We start from the raw sequence: 23066 nt of genomic DNA on the forward strand, positions 1-23066 counted from the left end.
ATCTTACCTCAGTTCATCCACTGAGAGCAGATTATTCCTTATAACTCAAAAAATCCCTCCTCGTCTGCCCCGTCGCCATTTTCCTTAATAGCGTCTGGCAGCTGCTGCAAGTCAGTTGCCTTTAGATGTGGTTTAAATCTGTCAAGAGTCCAAGTCTGTAGCTCATTTCCAGCCTTCCTTCCCACCCTGTATGCGTTTACCCAGTGATGCTTCCTTGGCTGCTGCCAGAGTGGAGGAAAAGAATTAAGGAGCAGAGATGCAGTGGAGACAGAGGTGCTAACAAGTTGGAAGAAGGATTGATAGTCACTGCTGTTTCCCCCTGTGCCTGCCTTACTCACATGTTACCTCCCCACATACTCCAGTCTGTCCACACATGACATCGTGGCTCTCTGCAGATTTTTAGTTTAGATGAAATAGGTGCTATATGGTATTACCTTTTGCAGCTGTCACTCTGTATATCCATATAGCTAGTGTTCTTTTAATTTTATATTATTATATTTTACAGTATCTATAACTCAGTATCATAACTCAGTTCCTTGAGTAACTTTATTACCTTATTCCAAGAATACTGTTGTGAGGGTAATTCTTGGCCTAATTATTTCTGTTTTATCCTGGTTCTTAAAGGGCTATTTGAGGGAAGGAGTTTTCTTCAAAGTAATGGGAGTTGGCAGAGCAAATCCCAATTGTTTGTGTTTGTAGCTTACTTGTAAAATGAAGGATGCCATAAGCTTCAGAAAAATTTCCACCACAACACATTGGTTGGGTATTGGTTCTTTAACAAGACAAATTTGACTGAAACTGAAGATCTGGGCAAGTGTCTTTATATTTGCTTAGTCAGACATCGCAGCAGGAAGGTTCTCGTAGTATCTGGAAATAAGACAAATTAGTCTGTCTTGTTTCAGTGTTACAAAAACTGCTTCTGCTATTCTTAAACATAAGAAAGTAATAGCGAGTTATTTGCACTGATGGAACTTTTTGTATGTAATCTGTTCATGGCAGTAACATTAAAAAACCCCATCCTGTTAAGTGTTTTGAACTAATGCATATTTGCCAAAATTTAATTGTAAAACATATGCAGCAGGAGATAACATGTTTTAGTCTGAACAATCTATAAGTGCTATTTGCTGCTTCATTTATAAATAATACTGCATATAATAGTATGTATACATGAATATTTATTTTTATATATGCAATACATAAATTTGTTCTGGTTTTGTTTTGGTTTTGTTTTTTTTTTGGTTTTTTTTTTTTAGCATAGGCATAGATCCAAAATGGATTTTTTCCACTCAGAGTGAAGTTAGCACCCAACACTGGTATGGCAATATAAAAAAAGAAAAGAAGAGAAAAATGGCTTAAAGAAAAAGCCATTTTCTATAAAATTTACCTGAGCACCTTAAATTCTTCCATGTGTCCAGAAGTACTGCCTTAAGAGCTGAAACATTTTGATACCTGTTTTGATACATCTCCCTGACTAGCCTGATTTCTTAAACATTTTCAGATCACCTCCTCATTCAAAAGTCTATTTCAGTAATTTCTGCAGTAACATTTTTACAAGTAAATATCTAATCATTTTGTTGGCATAGACATACAGAAACGTCTCTTTCCCTCAGTGAATCTTCAACTCTTTTCTGATATTTGGATATTCTCTAGAGGACGAAATACAAGTTGAATTTCCCCAGGCAAACAAGGGAAGGGGAATTCAGCCAAGCTAACCCCCACTGGGGAGATGTCTTTACCAGGATTTTTTTATTTTATTTTTTTTTAAAGTGGGAAAATCTCACTTTTTCTGTGCTTTCAGAAGGAAATGGTGGTCTGCATTGCACTTGGTGCACAGTGCCTTTTTTTTTAAGGGGTTTTTTTTTTTGTGTATGTGAACATTTATATTGAGACCTGATAACACAGATCTATGTACTCTAATTGTATTAGAGGTGAATGCTGAAATCTTCAATCCGGTGAAGACTAACTTCTTTGTTCATGTTCAGAAACAAGTCTGTGGACACCTTGGGAAGCTAAAGTAAAAAACCTAAAGGGTTTAGCAGTTATAAGTACTTTATGGATTGGTAGCACTTGAGAGGGTCCTTCAAGATCCCAGTATGAATAAGGGCATCAATAAAATACTGATGTGCAGCTTTAGGCATCTTCGTTCCTTTTCTGAACTGACCCATATTGTTCTCATTAGACTGTAATTAGCTGCTTGGTTTTACAGTTATGAAATCAAATAAGAGGTTTCTTAGTCTGCACAATGTTATGAAGTAAAAGTCATAGAACAATAGAACGGTTTGGGTTGGAAGGGAGCTTAAAGATAATCTAGTTCCACCCACCCCCCCCCCCCCCCCCCCCGCTACAGGCAGGGACACCCTCCACTAGACCAGGTTGCCCAAAGCCCCATCCAACCTGGCCTTGAACACTTCCAGGGATGGGGCATCCACAACTTCTCTGGGTGACCTGTTCCAGTGCCTCCCCACCCTTGCAGTAAAGAATTTCTTCCTAATATCTAATCTATGTCTGTCCTAATATCTAATCTACATCTATCCTCTTTCAGTTTAAAGCCATTACCCCTTGTCCTGTCACTACATGCCCAGTCCCTCTCCAGCTTTCTTGCAGGCCCCCTTTAGGTATGGGGAGGCTGCTCTAAGATCTCCGAGCCTTCTCCTCTCCAGGCTGAACAAGCCCATCTCTCTCAGCCTGTCTTCATAGCAGAGGTGCTCCAGCCCTCTGATCGTCTTCATGGCCCTCCTCTGAACTTGCTCCAACAGCTCCATGTCCTCCTTAGGTTGGGGACCCCAGAGCTGGACACAGTACTACAGGTGAGGCCTCATCAGAGCAGAGTAGAGGGGGGAGAATCACCTCCCTCGACCTGCTGGTCATGCTGCTTTTGATGCAGCCCAGGACATGGTTGGCTTTCTGGGCTGCAAGTGCACATTGCTGGCTCATGTTGAGCTTCTCATCAACCAACACCCCCAAGTCCTTCTCCTCAGGGCTGCTCTCAATCCATTCTCTGCCCAGCCTGTATTTGTGCTTGGGATTGCCCCAGCCCATGTGCAGGACCTTGCACTTGGCCTTGTTGAACTTTGAGGTTCACCTTATCACAGTGTATTAATGAATGGGCACAGTTAATAAAGGCATAAAAGAGACCTCAGGATGCCTTTCTCTGTAAACCTGTTGTGTTATGTAGTTGGATGCAGTGGGGCAAATCCAGAACCTTCATTCTGTGGTCAATCATTTAGAACTCATTATAAAATTTGGTCTGTTTCTTCTTTTTTCAGTTTATTGTATGGATTTGTTTAGGGGGAGCTTACAGAAAAACAATACTTAGGGATTAAATCCTTAATGGCAGTTTAGCGCTGGGACTGAATTTGAATTTTTTGAAATTTTGTGGATGGTTACTTAAATGTTATGGATTTTCCCTGACAATTTATCAGGTAAATAAAGATGCATATTTTTAATTTTCCTCTGCATTGAGTCCAGTTTTTATGTTTGCTTTCAGAAAAGCTAAAAAATGTGTAATGGTTGACACATTTTATTTCCTAAAAAGAATTTAAAATTAAGACAGTGCAGTTTTGCTTCTGCCTTCTATCCTCTCTCCTTACCTTTTTTCCAAGGGGAAATATATATATACACACACTGTTGGGTTTTTTTTTTTTAATTTCAGGTAATTGGAAACACTGATAAAAACTATAAATGGGAAATTATAATAAGAACTGCTTCTAAAATAGTAGTAAAATTAATTTTATATGGAAGTTATCATTTAAATTAACTGAAACTTGATGGTGTTTTTGAACACATACTTCTCTGGGCTTATATCAAAATGTTTCATTACCAAATGAAGTTTTATTGAAGATTATAAAGATTTACAAAGTTTTATTTTGTAAAGTTTATTTTTGTAAGACATAAGGAAAGGAGCTCCAGTAAACTTGGCGAATCAGTTGTTTAATATATAAAAGAGGAATCCGGTTATGTATGATTAATATAAAAACACCCAATTTTCTGTGACCTACAGGCAAGGCTTTTGGTACCTTTTTATTTGAATCAAAGCGGAAACTGCACAGATTTTTATTCTTGTTTCCCTCTCCTCTCTCCTCAGAAGATTTAGGCCAAATGATTTGAAAGTTCTTTCATGTTCATCTGAGTAACTATTGGCTGCTTCAACTACATCCTTATATATCTTCCTGTTATCTTGAAGATTTTCCTGAGGTCCCTAAACTTGTGATCATAATTTCCCCATGCCGTGATAATCTCCTGTGAAATAGTATGAATTAATTCATGTGCCAGGTTAATTGTTGTCGGTTTGGTACATCCTCTCATACTCTCATCCCCTCACTTGGGAAGCGTCATGGAAAATGCCTTCTGAAATGCTAAATCCTTCTTTCTTAGGTTCATTTGAATTCAAGAGAGCTTCTGGAAGGCAAGCAACTGTTGAAAATTAAGCAGTTACCGTGCATGCTTAAGAAAAGAACATCCACCATTATGGCTTGTATGTTATACTGATATTATTGATCTGAACTGTTTTAATTAATGCTTGCAAATTCATTAATAGAAATAAATTATTTTCAAACCATACCCAAATTTATTGAACTTTTCACCTGAGAAATTCTGATATGACAGATTTGGAAGGAAGATACTGTGGTTTACATAGCAGAGTGACCATGACCCATGTTAGTGTGGAAAATTAATATCCTCTGCTTTCCATTTTTGTCTTTCTGGTTACCAAAACATTGTCTGGTTCCTTTGAAAAGGAAGGGTAGTTAATTACTGAAGCATTTTCATTATTTTAGAAGGGTAAAGTCCTATGAGGAAAAAAGAAAGATACTGTATAATTGCAGAATAGAGAAATGCTCATAATATTGTGTGGTATTCTCTCTTCTGTGAAGGTTATTTTAAATTAAGCTGAGAATGTTTTGCGTCTTTAACTGTTCTGTTCTAAATGAATCATAATACTAAAACCTCTACTTGTTGATAATGCTCTAACACCTCTATAATGGTCCTCACAGGATTTCTTCTAAGAAATTATTCCAATTTTCCACACTTATGTAATGACTTATGTATATTAAAATGAGAGAGGTGATAGAGAAAGCACTGAATGTAATTTAAAGTGAGCTGCCTTTTTGAAAGCTCACCCCTTTTTCATTGGGAAGCTAAATGGATAATCTAAACTACTCCTAGATCTACAGTCATCTAGCTCGGTTTTGTTTACTGTATATACATTTACAAAAACTTATTTCCAGAAATGACTGCTTTACTTTAGAGCTCAGTTCTAATAGGATAATCTACACCAAGTATGTTAGGTCCTCTTGAAACTTTTTTTCGGCTATAGAGTATTAGAATCACAGATTTTGTGGGGTTTTTTCATATAGGCAAGAACCTAATCACAGGGGTGTATGCATAGATCTCCATTAGGCAAGGCTGTTGCCCATTCTTTTGATCCAGCCTGTGGTTTTGCATCTGCATTTTGGACTATTATAAACATTGCTGATGTGTATCCAAGTGACTTACCAGCTCCTAACTAACTTTCAGCATCATTTGAAAGCTTTTGGATGTGCAGCATCTGAACTCTGATTGTATGAACGTTGCTGCTTCCCTGGGGGAATGCAGGTCACAGTGCATGTTAGAGCAGAGGATAAAAGCACTTTTAGCTGAAAAAAATCTAACTGTAGAACAACCACCTACTTTCTTTTTTCCTTTGCTGAGAAGCCTAATCAGTGGCACTCAGGGTGTCAGATATAATAGTTGTGGCAGCTAAGTCATGTGCTACTTTGATATCTGTTGTCTTTCCTGGCCAGAAAATATAAGGCAGTTCGGAACATTTGTTTTGGAGGACGCTGGTGTGAATGATAATCTGTCCATCTTTAGAAAATACTGAAAAGTTTGAACATCTTTGGGAAAGAGTCTTCAGGAAGAAAGAAAAACATAATTTTAGCCTTATTTATTAATCCAAATCTCTACCCAGGCATAATTCTGAGCCCATAAATGGAAAAAATGTAGCATTAGGGATTTAGTTACTGCTGGCAGCTTGGTAGACTAGTGCCACTCAGGCAGCAATTTAAAAATCTAAGATAGCTGTAACCTCAAGGAATAATTTTAGCAGTATATACATAAAATCCACAGACAAGGTAAATTTAAAAAATCTTTATGTAATACAGACATATTTTACAGGTCCATCTATAAACCGTATCTTAAATGGGATTATAATTTGTTTTTCTGTTTTACTTTTTCACTTGCTTATTCCTCTTTTTATGTAATTTAGTAAAACAGCTAAGACACATTTCATTAATGAACAATCTAACAAAGCAATTTCACATTGTTAGTTGATTTAGTGATTAATGTATTTGTTATGCTTGCAGATAAAAAATACATTTATATAGTGTAAACTAATCACCAATTTACTTGGATGCTGATGCAAATCCTTTTGCCATTGTGGTTTCATAGTTTGTAAACAGTTAAATATCAGAGACTTTGTTATTGAGGAAAAACATAGTTTGTAGCATGAGTGAAACAGTGTATGATTTGCCAAAGTAGAAGAGAGTGCCTGAAACTCTATGATGAAGTAAAGATGGTGAGTCCATGTCTGAGTTGATTATTTCCAGTTTATGCCAAGTTCGAGCCTTGTGGAGGCAATTTTTTTTCAGTCTGCTATTTTTGTGTTCAATAGGTAAGAGTTTTATTGGTTTCACTAAACTTTGTTCTCAAATGAGGTGTTCTGGATTAGAAGCTTAGCATAGATACCCTCTTGCCAAGTTTGCTTTCCTAGTAATAATGACTTGCACAAGACCAGTCAATTGTTGCAATCTGTGTTGTTGGTTCCTCATAAGGACAGTAATATACATTTAAAACATTATCCTGGGGCATTTAGGTCTTGGCCTTAATGTGAAACACCTTATTTGATGTGGACATAAAATTTCTACATCTTATAAATATTTTTTTAGAAAAAAGGCAGAGGGAGAGAAATCCCTGCTCCAAAGTGTTGAAATTATATTAAAGTCATTGTAAAAATTATTTATATTGTGACTCAGATTCTAAAGTCACTGAGGCACTTTGAAAATTTAGTTTCAATTTTCTTTTTCTGGCATGATTTCAAGCTGATTTCTTGCTAGTCTTTTCCCTCCTAATGCTGCATTCACTGTGCTGAACTAAAGGAGTTGCACTAGAGTTTTCTGGGGAGACATGGAGTCTTCCTGAAGCATGAGGAAATTTCTCCTACTGATTTTGTGGTGTAATATGTGGCTTTATCCCTTAATTATTTCATGGTGAAAAGTTGCTGTCCTGTTTGATCTAGAAACAAAGACAGCAACACTATGTTTTGCAGATTAATAAGCTGGTTTAAAATCACATACATAACTGAGTAGCATCATTGATAAGTATGCAGTTGTCACAGTTATTTCTGAGATAAAACTGAAAGTGTCTTAAACTCTCTCAATATGTTTCAGGACACCTTTACCTTTAGTGGTTCTGTATTAGCAGTTTAAAATGAGATCATAATGCTTTACATTGCTGTGATCTCATTGCTGTCTACACCGTCTTCAAGGGGGGCAACGGAGGGGGAGGTGCTGATCTCTTCTCTCTGGTGACCAGCAACAAGACACAAGGAAATGGAATGAAGCTCTGTCAGGGGAAGTTCAGGTTGAACGTTAGGAAAAGATTCTTCACTGAGAGGGTGGTCAGTCACTGCAACAGGGTCCCCAGGGAAGTGGTCATAGCACCAAGCCTGTTCATGGAGTGTCTGGATGATGCTCTTAGTCGTATGACTTAGTTTTAAGTAGTCCTGTGAGGAGCAGGGAGTTGGACTCAATGATCCTTATGGGTCCCTTCCAACTTGAGATATTCTATGATTCATTTTATTACTTAAAACAGACATTGCTGTCTTACCAGGAGAAATCGTCAATGAAGTTTCATTAATCAGGTCTTACCTTGCTGTCAAAAGCAAGACCAAATTAAACCAAATGACGAATGTTTCAAATCAGCTTTTTTTCCCCTGTAAGTAATGTTGCATGTCTCAGCACTCTTATTTGACTATTAGAAACTATTTAAGACAGGGTGATTAGTTTCTCTTTGACAAGTACAAGCAAAATATGTTGCCACCTAGGAAAAGACAGGAGGCCTTCAATTCCCTGAATGAGGCATTCAAAAATCCCCTGGTTGCTGTCTGCCTAATCATGGAAAAATCTACGACTTGCTGGGTACATCCTTGTGAGCTCCGTAGGTGCCTTTGGTTGCAGCTTTGTATGTGCTGTTAAGCCATATTCTAATCAAGAAACTAGACAGCTCGGAACTTAGTTTCGAGGTCCTGATACAAGTACTCTGAATTTACTCTGGGCTATCTTACAGTGTGCTCTGGGCTATTGTAGCAATACTGTGAGTTTTCAAAGTAATACTTAATTCAATAATCAGTCACTTGCAAGAATAGGTATGCCAGGCTATATCTTCAGAAACCAGTATTTTCAAAGACAGTCTAAAGTTTTTGGTAAAAAATATGATTTGATGGATTAGTATGAAAGTTTTTGCAAAACAAAGAATTCAAAATACTTTTTTCTTCCCCCCCCCCCAGACAATTGATTTAGAGGGGTTCAAGCTGTTCATGAAGACTTTTCTGGAGGCAGAGTTACCAGATGATTTTATTGAGCATCTTTTTACATCGTTTAGCAACAAAATTTCTCACTGCAGCCCGTTAATAAAAAACAAACCCCAGCACCTTTCTGGAGGTAAGTAATAAAATCACAGTATTGTAAGAGCTGAAGGTTCCATCCCCCTGCTGTTTTACTTCTAATGGCTATAAATATATGGAATTCTAAGCTATATGTATTTTTTTTGTTCTGATATTTGTGAAATTAGAGAAGCTAACTCAATCATGAACAAGAAATACTGTGAAAAGAAATGCTAATTAAATGGTTTTGTCTATTTAATTCACAATAATGATGCAGCTGAGACACCAAGTGGACAGTCTTTACCATGTTAATGCTAATCAGATTGCTATGGTTACATGATCGTGAAGCCTACTCTACTATATAAACACTTAGAAACCTTCAGAGCTTCATGCAGGAGTCTCCTGCTGGTGCTCTACCGTTTCTGTGCCCAGTTTTACTGCTGCTTCTCTTAATTGTCTAGGTGTGATACTGCTATTAGTAATCCTACATACTTATCAGTTACTGATATTTTAAATGTCCTGTAAGTGTTAGCAGTATTTCTTTTTCCAAAGTAAGGATCTTCTTTAATGCAGTTTGAAATTTTCATGAACATTTTTATTAAAAGTGATTTTGAGTTCAAAGGACATAACATGTTGAAATACTTCCATGCAATAGTGTTAAAAACTATCAGCTTAGAAAATTTTATGAAACTTCTAAAGGAAATTTGCAGAAGACATTGAAGGTTACCTTCCTAATTTCAAATATGTCGTTTAGCACCTCAGCAATTTTCTGAACTCTATCAAAATCCAGTAGCTAAAAGCAGAAGCTAGACTAATTTAATGAAATAAATGGCATCTTTTGAACAGCTGGGATAATCAAGCACTTAAAGCAAGTTACCAAATGGTTTGATGGGTACTTAATTGCTTTAATTCTTTATATGAAGATTAGGAGTCTTCAAATTGCAACTCATCCAGAAGTTGTGAATTTGGTACAAGTGCTACTAGCTGAAATGTTATTTTTTCTTGCAGATACCAAGCACTAGATTTCCATAGATGCCTCAGTGTACAATACTAATTATAGGCTTTCAGATATCTTCCATTGAGTCTGACCTTTTTTTTTCTCAACTATGTTAAATAGATGGGTTTCAGTTATTTTTCTTTATTTAAGTTTACAGTATGTCTTATTTCCACTTTTTAGTTTTATATTTTCTGGCAAAACTCACCAAACAAACAAACAAACAAACAACCCCCCCAATATTACATTATCATCTTCTATTATATTATAATTTACATATATAATGGTCATTATCTGTAATTACACTTAACTGAAAAAACTTTTTTCTGCTGGCAAAGCTGGCTTTCCACATTGAGGATATGATTCTTCATATACATTTTTTTTTTTTCATTTGAATTGAATTCTTCAGGCATCTTTTTTTTTTTTTTTTTTTATTCTTTCTAATCAGAACTGCCATGGATACATCTACTTCCACAACTCTCTGCTGTGTAGACAGTACATTTCCAACTTCTCAGGCTTTTGTTGTTGGTTATCTAGAGTAGTTCCATGTGCAGACCAGTGGGCTTAGTAGACTATGGTGTAATCAGTTGTGTGGAGTATTCAGAATCTTCTGTTCCTAATTACAGATAATGACTTACTCATGGGTTTGGGCAAGTCATTTAGACTGGTGGTTCAGTCCCTTGCCCTTAAAGATGCTTTGCAAAAGAATCTCTAAGGGCATGTCTAAATATATTATTTATTGTATGCTGCAGGGTATATTTTGTATGTCATAAGTGTTCAGCATTGCATTTTTTTTTCAACTATGAATATAGATTCTGTTGCCTATAAAGTCTCAGCAGCACAATTTCATTTCCACTTTCCTTACTTTCACTTTTTTGTTGAAGTTTTAGTCATGTCTTCATCAATGAGTATCATCAGCAATAAACATGCACTGTACCAGCCACCAAAATTTGTAATCTTTTACACTTAACACTTTTTGCCTGATAACTCCAATCACAGCTGCCATTTAGTGGTGCATGTTTATTTATTATGCTGTGTTTTTACATATGTTGTCTGACTATTATTAGTTCAGAAAATCATCTTTTATCCTTCTGGTGTTGTATTTCTATGGTTTTGACATTTCATATGTAAAGATGATAACAGCTGGTTTTAGGTCATTGCCAGATTTACAGCTAAATTCTGCCCAGTATAGGCTGTACTCAGCTTTCTTCACTTTCACTGTAATTCTCTCTGATAGATTTTATTCTTATGTATGGTAAAATAATAATAACTATTGTTACTGTTGTTATTGTTGTTGTATATGCTGTTTTTTACTCTAATTCTACCTTCTAAAATTTTTTCTCCTTCACTCACTTTACCCAGTTTGTAGTTAATTTTCATCTTTTTCTGTTAGTAAGGACTTTAGAAAGAATGTAACTGAGACCGGATTAGTAGTCTTCCATATGTATTTAGTGTAATACCAGAAGGGATCTTTGATAAGTTGTGTGGTGGACTTACCCTGTCTGGAGGCGAGGCGCCCACCAGAGCTGCTCTATCACTCCCCCTCCTTAACTAGACAGGGGAGAAAAGGTATAACAAAAGGTTTGTGGGTCAAGATAAGGACAGGGAGAGATCACTCACTAATTATCATCACAGGCAAAACAGACTGAACTTAGAGAGAAAATTCATCTAATTTATTACCAAGCAAAACAGAGATAAAATCACATCTTAAAACATCTCCCCCACTCCTCCCATCTTCCCGGGCTCAACTTCACTCCCGGCTTCAACCTCCTCCCCCCTCAGCGGCACAGGGGGACAGGGAATGGGGGTTACGGTCAGTTCATTACACATTGTTTTCTGCCGCTTCTTCATCCTCAGGGGGAGGACTCCTCACATCATTCCCCTGCTCCAACATGGAGTACCTCTCACAGGAGACAGTCCTTCACGACCTTCTCCAGCGTGGGTCCCCCACAGGGTCACAAGTCCTGCCAGCAAACCTGCTCTGGCATGGACACCTGTCTCCACGGGGCCACAGGTCCTGCCAGGAGCTTTCTCCAGCGTGGGCTTCCCACGGGGTCACAGCCTCCTTCAGGTGCCTCCACCTGCTCCGGTGTGGGGTCCACCACAGGCTACAGGTGGAAGCTCTACACGCCCTCATCCCTCCTCCATGGGCTGCAGGGGGACAGCCTGCTTCACCATGGTCTTCACCACAGGCTGCAGGGGGATCTCTGCTCCAGTGCCTGGAGCACCTCCTCCCCCTCCTTCTTCACTGACCTTGGTGTCTGCAGAGTTTCTTACATCTTCTCACTCCTCTCTCCGGCTGCAAAAGCTCTCTCTAACTTGTTTTTTCCCTTCTTAAATGTGTTATCACACAGGTGCTGATTGGCTTGGCCTTGGCCAGCGGCGGGTCTGTCTTGGAGCCGGCTGGCATTGGCTCTATCAGACACAGGGGAAGTTTCTAGCAGCTTCTTGCAGAAGCCACCCCTGTAGCCCCCCCCCCCCCCCCCCCCCCAAAACCTTGCCACGCAAACCCAATACAATTGTTATATCCAAAGCATGTTCAGGGAGACAATTCAGTTCACCTCATGCAAGAGTTATTTGTGCTTGAAGATATACTAGGGACCATCACAAGGAAAGTAACAAGGTTCATAAATCTCTGTTATGTGTCTGTTTTTTATTTAGTGTCTCTTGGTTGACTCATATCTGTTTACAAATTGTATTTTCAGTTAAGGTGTCTGAAGAGAGATGGAAACAGATGCCAGGTAAGTAGCAGCACTGTAAGTCATTTGTAAGTCAGCACATTGCAGCCACCCCCCTCCCACCCCGATTAAGAAGTAATGCTTTAACCTGTACCTTGCAGCTGATGATAAGCTAAAAGATACCTTAAAAATTGTGTACCTTTTCATTTAGATTTCAGGACTATACCTTTCTTGAGATCAGCTAGCCCAAGTTTTATAATACTTTTTGTTCTGTGCATAAGATTCTTGTAAAACTGGAATATGAACTATTTGTGTAAATTGTGTGTTTGAAGCTAGCATCTTAATTGATTAACATTTTATAACATCTTAATTTTAAGGGTACTTAACTGACATGCAAGCTGATTTAGTAGAACGTTACCTTGTTAAATCTTTTTATTCATTTAAATATTTACTTTCAGTGTTTATTATCTGCCTGAAACCATGAATTCAAAGATGTATTTTCTGCATGCCAGTTTGCTCTTATATACTGAATATTTTTTTTTAACATGTGTACCTCAGTAGACCTTTGAAATGTCTTCAGATTGTAATGAAGTTTTTCAAGATAAAAGTAAGGGGGAGTGGGGAGGAAACCCCACCAGAATTCTGTTTCCATTTGCTACAGTAATTAACTTGTCCAAGACAAATGGATGATAGAAATTATGTATGCAAGTTATATGTGCAATGACGAATCTGTTCTGAATTAGTTATAGAAAATTTGTAAGAACAGTAAATCCTTTTGTAAAGTTTCATCACTAAAGTCAGTGAGAAATGTAACAAACTCGTAAGGAAAGTTTTATTACTTCTTTCTCTGTGTTCTGTTCTTCCCCTTTTTTTCCTCTATTTGTTGGTCCTGCAGATTCCAGTAATATCATCAGGGCGGATCATACTAATGTTTTTTTGAAACAAAAAGTTTGGCAATGTTGAAACTTGTATTCCAGGTGATACACTGGAACTGCTCTTGATCACAATGTTTGAGCAATTATTATGAGTATTGCTTAAATTCTTTATTTATTTTCATAGTATTCTGTGGCCAAGGCTTCCATGTTTTAAATATGTGTTGCTCTGACACACATCTGGCTGTGGTTTTGGGAGGACTACACACTTGGTTATTATCATAGTTTTCTTTGACACTAAAAACATCTCAAATTAGCATAGCTGGTGTCAGTCTATAAGTTAGATGAAGCTTCGACAAGCACAAGAAAGTGGATGCAGCATTGGCAGGGATTGTTTTAATACTTAAATTAGCATGTGATGTAGTAGAATAAAAATATTGACCAAATTTGTTGTAGTAAAATGACATCAGATCAACACAAATGAAAAAAAGGGTTATGCCATTCCCATAATTGATTTTTTTCAATAGTTTGCTTTATCCATGCAATATTTTAAAACCTCACTATCATTTTAATTCTGCCTTTGCTGCATAAACTATGATCATGAATTGTTTAAAACATCACATGTATATTTAAATTAACAAGTCATCTGAGATTCACATAAAACAAAGATGCATGTATGCAAGAGTTATGTTTTCATTTTCCACTTGTATGTTAAGAGTAACAAAGGCTATGTGTTATTTCCAGGTCTGAGACTGAACAAAGGTACCTCTACATCCCGACCTCCTACTCCTGCCAACTTACATTTACCAGACATGATCCAGCTGAAAGATATTGTTTGCTATTTATCACTGCTAGAAAGAGGAAGACCTGAAGACAAGCTAGAGTGTATGTTCTTTTTTTAAAGTTAATTTTACATACTTATTTCAATAAGTCATCAAAAATTTTTTTTCTAAATTTTCTGAGTTTAAGACTCAGTTTTGGGTAGCTGCATTATAAGAATATGGTTCTAGGTGACCATTATTGCAGAAATGATCTTTTATTTCTCACTAATAGTATTAATTTGAGATTTTAACAAAATTCTTTCTGTCTAGTATGTGCTAAGATGTGGAGTAAGGATTATACGTTCTGCAGTTAAAATAATCCTTTCTATACTTCTGTCTCTTGATCAGTGTCAGATCTGAGAAAAACAAATGAAATATACTGAGGATGCTTAGCGATATATAGAAGTGGTGAATAATCTGTAGAAAACAAACTAATTCAAGCAAATGATAGTTCTTAATATAGGCTGTGGGCTCTATAATATTAGTGAATGCAGAAAAGCGAAGAATGATCCCAGTCTGCACCACTGTTGGGAATGAGTGACACTGAAAGTTAAAAATAACTTGATTTCTTTTAATTAGGGGCCTGATTCATTAAAGCCCAACACTTCTACCTGTTCAAAAAAGTAGCTGAGAGTTTGATCTGCAAATCAGACAAAAAAAGAAAGAAACCATGTTTCCCCATTACGGAATTTTAGAAGGCAGTTTTCCAGATATATAAACAGTCAATTCAATTGTATAGTCCTTACTGAGACCAAATATACTTTGATATAAGCTGATCTGTCTATAAAAGAACTGTGGAATCAGGCTCTAGCACTGTATTGAAAGTAAATACTCACTATGATGGGAAATGCAGTAGACTGCTTCTGCCAGAATGAGAAATTCATTACAAGGTTACATGACAACAACATGTGTTGTTGAAGTATCTTGGTGTTTCATTACCTGTACTTAGTTTACAATGACAACTTTGTACTGTAAGATCACCGATACCTTTGCCTCAGCAAAGATTATAAGGAGTCATCTCCAGATTTGGTAATACCAGTTTGGTATGATTAGAATATGAGGATGAATGCATGAATGTGCATTCAGAACACAAGCACAGGAGGGCTAAGATACTAAGATTTAATGCAAGTTACAATATAACAACTGCTTCATAGTAGCGAGTTGCAAGCCGTATCAGAGCTCTGAAGAGCTCTGTGTGCAAGCTGAGCGTGAAATGGAGATCAGTTGCCTCCCCTGGTGTCAGGAATTGGTACAATGAAATGGGGAAGAGACAGAGGAGCAGGTGATGATTTTAGTGTAGGGGATGTTCTGTGAACTTCCTGCAACAGGAACTGCATATTCAAAAGACTATGAATGCTCTGTATGATTTAGGAGCAAGAGAGCCTGGTCTAATAAATGTACGGTACTTACATGTTTTGTATATTCAAGATAATTTGCATTTATTACATATAATTAAGTACATGGTTACTGTATAGGTTTATTTTCTACTTTGTCATACAGAGCTGAAATATACCATGTATTGTCACTTTTTAGTGTCTAAATTTTTGGCTAATATTGTACCATTAGTATGCAGAATTCCCCGATGATTTTAGTTAACTTGTCCGTATAAATTAATGGAATAATTTAACGCTTTGTCTGAAATTATTTTATAGTGGTAGGTCCTGTGGCTGTAAGGTAAATTACAGATTAGTAGCAGTGGAGTAAAAAGAAAGAAAGGATGGCTTACTCCGGAGTTGCCAATATTAATACTAATCTCAAATAATGATTTTTTTTCTGTTGAGAAAAAATGGAAACACTCTGAATTATAGCTGAGAGTTTATAAACTTGATTCATGACAAGTAGAACATGGAAGTGGTGCTTTCAAATAAAATCTGATATCAACTGGAGGATTTTTTAAGATAAAATACACTTACAGGATAATAGTGTTTATGTTGTGGATCTATGGTTTGTCATAGATTTATAAATATTCCAGCAGATAAATGGATCTCTAACCTATTAACAGTGTATTTCTGGATGTCTTAAGTGCTGCGAAACTCACCTGTTTGACATGCTCAGCATATCTATTATTCATGGCCTGAAGATAAAGAATATTCCAAACTTTCCTAGCAGAGAAACATTGATGAATTTAAGTTCTCTTTTTAAGGTCATATTGCAAATAGTTCAAGGTGTATCTATATTGTTAAGTACCTTCATGCTCTGTGGTTCAACCTGTAGACTTGATCCATAGAAACCATTTTCTGCTCTCCATGTTGTTTTCACATGTACTAAGCTTTGCTTGCTGGTGTCCACACTATAATTCTTGAACATGTAAGAAAGACCCCTTGTAAATATGCAGCATACTTCCTAAGAACTGAACAGTGGTGTTTCATAGCTCAACTTTTCTTCCTTCAATGACCCCAACAGCAGAAGTTATTTTAGCTCACAATGAGGCTTTATCAACACAACCTGTTCCTCAATTTGTATGTGTTTTTTATCAGTATAACCACGGATACCAGGCATTTATCTCTTGTGAAACTGTTTAGAGAAATGCCAAGAGGCAGTGTGAAGGGCATTAGACATTAGGTATGGAGGAAGCATGCGATCTCCACAGGTACTGTAGCTTTACAACCATAATATGCTTACAAGTGCTCAAACCTCTCTCCACTATTATGAAGAGAAACTCAAGAAATATGAGCTGTGGGGATTTTTTTGCCAGTTTCTCTTATCAGGACTCTCTCCAGGTTATTCTGTTGCTGTTCTTTCAATACCAACAGAAGCTTCAAGAATGCCACACTATTCTTTTGTATTTTTGCAGGATTATGATTAGTTATAGTCTGTCTTCTTGCTATGCTATGCACTTCTTGGACACTCAGACTGCTGTGGAGAGCGACAAGCCTTATTCAAAGTACATGTGCTGGTGAAAATAGCAAGTGCATTCAGCACTTGTTTATGCATGTATTTTTGAGAATGCATTCCCCAATTTCTTCTCAAAAGCAAATAATGTTGAACTTTTGGAAATTATGGGATACCACTTTTTGTCATATGCCAGATTAGAAGTGTAGAGGTTGCAGGTGAAAAGTACACTGATTCAGTGATTCATCCCTATGGAAACTGTGAATGCTTAATGGTACCTTTGCCAGATAACATGAGCTGTCGTGCTCCAGGCAGCTTTGGTAGAAGGTGTACTAGCAGGGACAGTACCAATCTCTGGTGGCTTTTAACATTAACTGTTGTTCTGCAATGAAACATTTCTACTGGGTAATTCACAGGCAAAGAAAGATATTTTTATAGGTTTTCTTAGCCTATAACTAATGAATAAACCTTTGTAGCTTGAAACAATGTACTATAGTAAACATCCTCACTCTTATATTGCAGCTTATAAGAGCAGTGTGATGTAGTGGCTAAAATTGCTGAAGTGGTAGAGAGGTATAGTACTTACCTTTTTCCCCCCCACAGTTAGGTGAACAACTTGAGAATGAGATGGGGGATATAAGGGAAGCAAACCAATCCATGTATCAGTTAAATATGTTTTGCTGTAAGTCAAAAATAGTCAAATTGTTCATGAACTTTACTTTCTAATTGCTAAGAATTTTCTCTCACTTCTCATTATATTGTTTCCTGAAAACTGTGTTAAACTTTGCTCGCAGAATTTATTGGACTGTAACAGCATTTGCTGTGGATCCAACGTGGGGGGATTGTTCACTGTTGAATAGGTCATATGTTATGTTTCTGAAGACATCTGATAAGACAGTTTGTAAGCAGATTGCTTGATTTTTGCTGTCAGTCAAGGCATTACGGTGTCCTGGAACCACCTGTACATAGGCTCTCTTCTTATTCCTCAGAAAATAGCTCTAGGGGGAAAAAAAGAGCACTTTCAAAGGGGATGGTGTTTATATTTCAAAGCTCTGACAAACTATACCAGAAAGTAGGGACAAAGAGTGAGATATTCATAGGCTTCTGGTTTTCATCTTTAGCCTTTTAACAGTATTCCTACCAAAGCCTCACATTTCTTTCTGCTCTGCAATGTCATGCAGTGTATGATCGGCTGAGTAAGCTGCTTTGAAATACCTTGGTAATCGTGGACATACCTGCTCTTGTGGCTGGAATCAAGTACTGATACAAACTGGAAAGAATATATTCTTTCTGGATATTGTCAAAATGCAGCTATTCTTATCTGAGTAGCTCCCCAAAATGTTGGGAATACATTTTCACATTGATGAAGCAAGGCTGGTCCTGGGAAGAGTCATGCTGGCAGTCTGTGAGGAATGTTTATTGTTGGATTTGGCTGATTACATACTTCAAATAATAATCCTCTGTTACATTTAGTTGGTCTGAAAGCATTTCTAAAGCACTATCACTATCAACATTGAATATTCATAGCTGCAACCAAGGGAGTAGGATAGCATTATAGCTTAAGCAGACTTACCAACATTTGCCTGACCAATTGTGTGTTATGCTATGGTGAGATGACAGAGAAAGGACTTCTGGTGATACTCACCATGAATACAGATCATCTGTAGGAGGAGCCAGAATTAAGTTCACAGACCAAATTAGCTGTTGGAGTGACAACAGGAAAAGGTTGCAATTGCACCGTCCTGCTAATATGTCTCGTTGGAGGCACTGTGGCAGGGTAGTCGCTGAGGGAACCTTTGAAATAATACAAAGTGTTCAGTGGGTCTACAGTTAGTGAGATCATTAACGGAAAGGGATAATGTTGGTCCTTTCTTTGAAACTCAGCTTTGGTTGATTTAGGTTTGGGGGTTTTTTATGAAATAGTGTTGTCACTATGTTTTCTAACTGAATTCCCTTCTTTTTTTGTTTCCTTTTTAGTTATGTTTCGCTTATATGATACAGATGGGAATGGATACCTGGATAGTTCGGTAATGTTATTTATGTATTTTAATGCATTGTAAGAGTGTGTCATAATGGCATACCTATACAAAACTACATTAATCCAAATGAAGTTTATGTTTATCCTGAATTAATAGAAGCAGTATAAACTATTATTGATAAAAAGTCACCCATTTTGAAAGTAACTCTTGAGTTTTCCATTAAACTGCTGATTCTACAACTGTGTAAGTTTTCAAATGCTGACACTGTTATTGTGGAGTCCTATTCTGATTAAAAATCAGATTACTGTAGGGGACACGTTCATATGATTCCTAAAATTCTAGTATGCTGCTGGGAGATGTGCATGAAAGCACCATTTGTAAAGATTTCATTAAAAGGGGAAAGTGTGAGAGTCACAGTGGATATATGTGGAAAGATGTCAGAACTTTCATGTTGTTATTAAGAATGGAGGAACAATATTAAAGACAAAGTTTTGAGGAGCAGCCCAACCAAATACTTGAAGGAAAATCAGAGATATAGCAATCTAGGCTGCATCAAAAGCAGCGTGACCAGCAGGTTGAGGGAAGTGATTCTCCCCCTCTACTCTGCTCCGATGAGACCTGGAGTACTGTGTCCAGCTCTGGGGTCCCCAGAGGACAAGAGCTGTTGGAGCAAGTCCAGAGGAGGGCCATGAAGATGATCAGAGGGCTGGAGCACCTGTGAAGACAGGCTGACAGAGTTGGGGTTGTTCAGCCTGGAGAGAAGAAGGCTCCAGGGAGACCTTAAAGCAGCCTCCCAGTACCTAAAGGGGGCCTGCAAGAAAGCTGCAGAGGGACTTTTTAGAAGGGGGTGTAGTGACAGGACAAGGGGTAATGACCTTAAGATGAAGCAGGGTAGGTTTGGATATAAAGAAGAAGGTTGAATGGGGCTTTGGGCAACCTGGTCTAGTGGAGGGGGTTGGAACTAGATGATCTTTAAGGTCCCTTCCAACTCAAACCATTCTATGATTCTGTGATTTAAAAAATGTAACTTTTTTTCCTATTAGCTAACAGAAAGAAGTACTTTATTGGCAGTTTTCTTTTTTTCTTCTTTTTTCCCCTTCTTTTTTTGTATCTCCCTGAAGTAGGACAGCATATAATGGGTTGGTAAAGAACAGGAGGTGATTCCCATAAGTGACAGGGGAATAGGGAAGCTGAGTTACATAGAGGTATAAAGTAAATACTGTATCATAATTTTAGGCAATAAAAAATATTAATTAGATAACTAGCACTTAATAAATACACATGGGAATTCAGAATGGTTGTAGATAAGTATGAGCATGTTTACAAAACAAGTTGTATTTATGGATATGGAAAAACACTAGTGATATGTGATCACTAGTGCTAAAAGGAAATTACAACACTGTAATGGTAAGAAAATATCTCTGTCTTAGTTTATATCCTCCACTTTATGCCTTATTTCCATTAGAAAGTTGTGAATTATACAATTCTTTCCAAAAAACAGTTTGTTATAGTGCTGGAATTTGAAGGACCTTACATCATTATATCACAGGGTAGACTTCAGATCATGAAACAAATGCTCGAATGATCAACTAGGAAGGAATCTATTACTAATTTCAACCCAGAGGCTGTCCGCTGGTTGTGGGGCTGTGTTTCACCTCCTTGCATGCTTGATGTTTTGCTAGTGAAGCATATTCACCTAAGAGTGGACAGCTTCCAGTATAAAGGACATTTCATTAGGAACATTGAAGAAACAGTGTCACTGAACACAGTATGTTTGAATTGTAAGTTTCTTGCAGTAGAATTTGTCTTTATGATATTGCATTAAATATTACAATTCTTTTTCTTTCTTCTGTAGGAGCTGGAAAATATCATTGCTCAAATGATGCATGTTGCAGAATACCTTGAATGGGATGTTACTGAACTGAGTCCAGTAAGCTCCATTTTATCCCAAGTTTTTAATGTTGCTAGAGATGGCATTTGTGATACTTCATGTCAGCATTTGATTCTCTGTATTAAAAAGATAAGAATAATAATAGTCTGTGCTCTACTATGACACTGTCAGTTAGCACTTACAAGTCTTTTTCTGATTAAATCTGATCTGTGAAACATTCTCGCTGCAGTTTAAGGCTTTTCTTCATTGCATGTAGTAATTAACATTTATAACACAAACGATTTGTCTCTGAAAATTTCTTAAAAGTAACTACCTCTTATTTATATTGTACATAGCAACTACACAAGGGGCCACAACTTGGTTTGGGAACTTTAGGTGTAATGTAAATGTAAATAGAAATAAGATACTTCATTTTCTGAACTGTCAGTACTCATTTTACTACAGGTGCCATGCTAATAATATTTTCCTTACTTTTTGCATGTGGATGAGGGAATTGGAGATCTGCACATGTTCTAACAAGAAGTTGCTATATTAGCATATGGAATTTATGAGATTTTTCATTAAATTGTGTAGATTCTTCATGAAATGATGGAAGAAATTGACTACGATCATGATGGCACTGTTTCTCTAGAAGAGTGGATCCAAGGAGGAATGACAACAATCCCGCTCTTGGTCCTCCTTGGGTTAGAGAACGTAAGTATTAATATAAGAGTGTCAAGTTTCTGCTTGCATGTCAGCTGTGACCCTCAGGTTAGTTTCTCTGTGGCCTGTATAAAAAATGGCTTTTCTTTTCTTTACTATGGCCGAATCGCATGCAAAGAACAGAAGTGTGTCTTCAAAGTCAGAGGTACATAAGCATGTTTGAAGTAACATCAAATGAGCCTGCTCTGGAGATGAAAATTGTAAAAAGCTGATTAATTTGTTCTGTTAATAGCATCTTGTTAATTCCTAGCTGCAGTAGTATCTGTCAAGAATGTTTTACTGCCCATGTGTATGTTATAGCTGGCTTGGAACAGTGTCTAGGCTTCTCAGCATGGTGCTGTGTTGTGAGGCCTAACCCTATTGAGTTACAGAACAGTCTAGGTTGGAAGGAACTTATGGAGATCATCTGGTCCAGCCTCGTATTAAAGGCAGGGCCACAGATTGAGTTATCCAGGGCCCTGTGAATCCCAGCCCTGAATAATTCCAGTGAGATGGATTCCACCAGTTCTGCAGGCAACCTCTCCCAGTGTTAATTGTTTTCAAGGGAAAGAGCTTTTTTTCTGACGCGCAGATGGAATTTCTTCTGCAGCAATTATTGCCCGTTGGCTCTTGTCCTGTCATGATACATCCCTGTGAAGATAGTTCTTCCTTATCTGTAACTACCTTAATAAACTACACTAAGTAGCAATATCAAAGAGAACATTTACACCAAAGGATAGTTACGAAAGAAGAGCTTACGTTCTGTACATTTACAACTTCACATTAAAGATAAGACAGATGTAATATGATCAATTTTATACCAGTTCAACACAGCTGTTTTAACACTGGCATGTTGCCAGTGCCACCTGCTGTCCTGTTTTTGAGCTAATTTTGAGCACATGTATCTTAGCATATGTTTCAAATGCTTTTCTGTTATTTGAGAGAAAACATTTTTATATAATTTTTTTCTGAAGTCTTTTTTAGATATTGGGCTGAAATTATATTTACTTTCCACATATACTGCTACAGCCTGAACTAAACCTAGAGTGCTGTAATTGCTCTGTGGAATTTTATTTGCACAAAGAATTGTCAGATTGAGAGTTTCTGTAGGGAAATACGCAACAAAACAATGTGTTTAACAGAAGATCTAAAATTCTTCCAAAATCTTATTAATCAAATTACCAGCTAAATATCTGAATTGGGGATAACTTTCAGTAGGTTTGGATCACTGTAAGTACTAATTCCCTAATTCTGTACATGTGACTGAGTAACAAAAATGTAAAATTATTTCCCTGTCGTCAAACAACAAATCTTTGTCAGGCCGAATGTCATTATTTCCACAGAATTACTCTGAAGAAAGGGCAGCAAATGCTCTCAAGCAATCAGTATAGGAGATAACTGGTAGTAATTTTCAGTACAGACTTTTCTTTTGTGACAGGTAGCATAGATGTTCTGGGAGTATTTTTCAGTGTCTACACTTCATTCTTTCTAAATTTAAAACTCCTTAAATTCCGTGATAAATTAATGCAGATAAATAAACCTTCTTTAGAGGTTTATTTTGATATTAAAACAAAAGCTATCAGACAGAAGCTATGTAAATATACGTTATCAGACATTTTATCCTTTTGAGTATTTTTACTAGTTATTAGATAATTTATCTTGCTGTGTGTAGCTTTGTGA

The 23066-nt window shown here is 37.1% G+C and overlaps 1 protein-coding gene across 5 annotated transcripts in view; it reads left to right on the forward strand.

Annotated features, from left to right (window-relative positions):
* The window catches only part of DGKB (diacylglycerol kinase beta), a 364064-nt gene that overhangs the window by 77854 nt on the left and 263144 nt on the right, over positions 1 to 23066 (forward strand). For all 5 annotated transcript variants that reach the window (XM_075746081.1, XM_075746082.1, XM_075746083.1 and 2 more), the window contains 6 exons: positions 8543 to 8696; positions 12338 to 12373; positions 13927 to 14067; positions 18813 to 18862; positions 20670 to 20744; positions 21279 to 21398. In XM_075746081.1, coding sequence (XP_075602196.1) covers positions 8543 to 8696; positions 12338 to 12373; positions 13927 to 14067; positions 18813 to 18862; positions 20670 to 20744; positions 21279 to 21398 — 576 coding nt within the window. The remainder of the gene's footprint in view (positions 1 to 8542; positions 8697 to 12337; positions 12374 to 13926; positions 14068 to 18812; positions 18863 to 20669; positions 20745 to 21278; positions 21399 to 23066) is intronic.

The sequence above is a fragment of the Balearica regulorum genome, chromosome 2, assembly GCF_011004875.1.
Source record: "Balearica regulorum gibbericeps isolate bBalReg1 chromosome 2, bBalReg1.pri, whole genome shotgun sequence".
NCBI lineage: Eukaryota > Metazoa > Chordata > Aves > Gruiformes > Gruidae > Balearica > Balearica regulorum.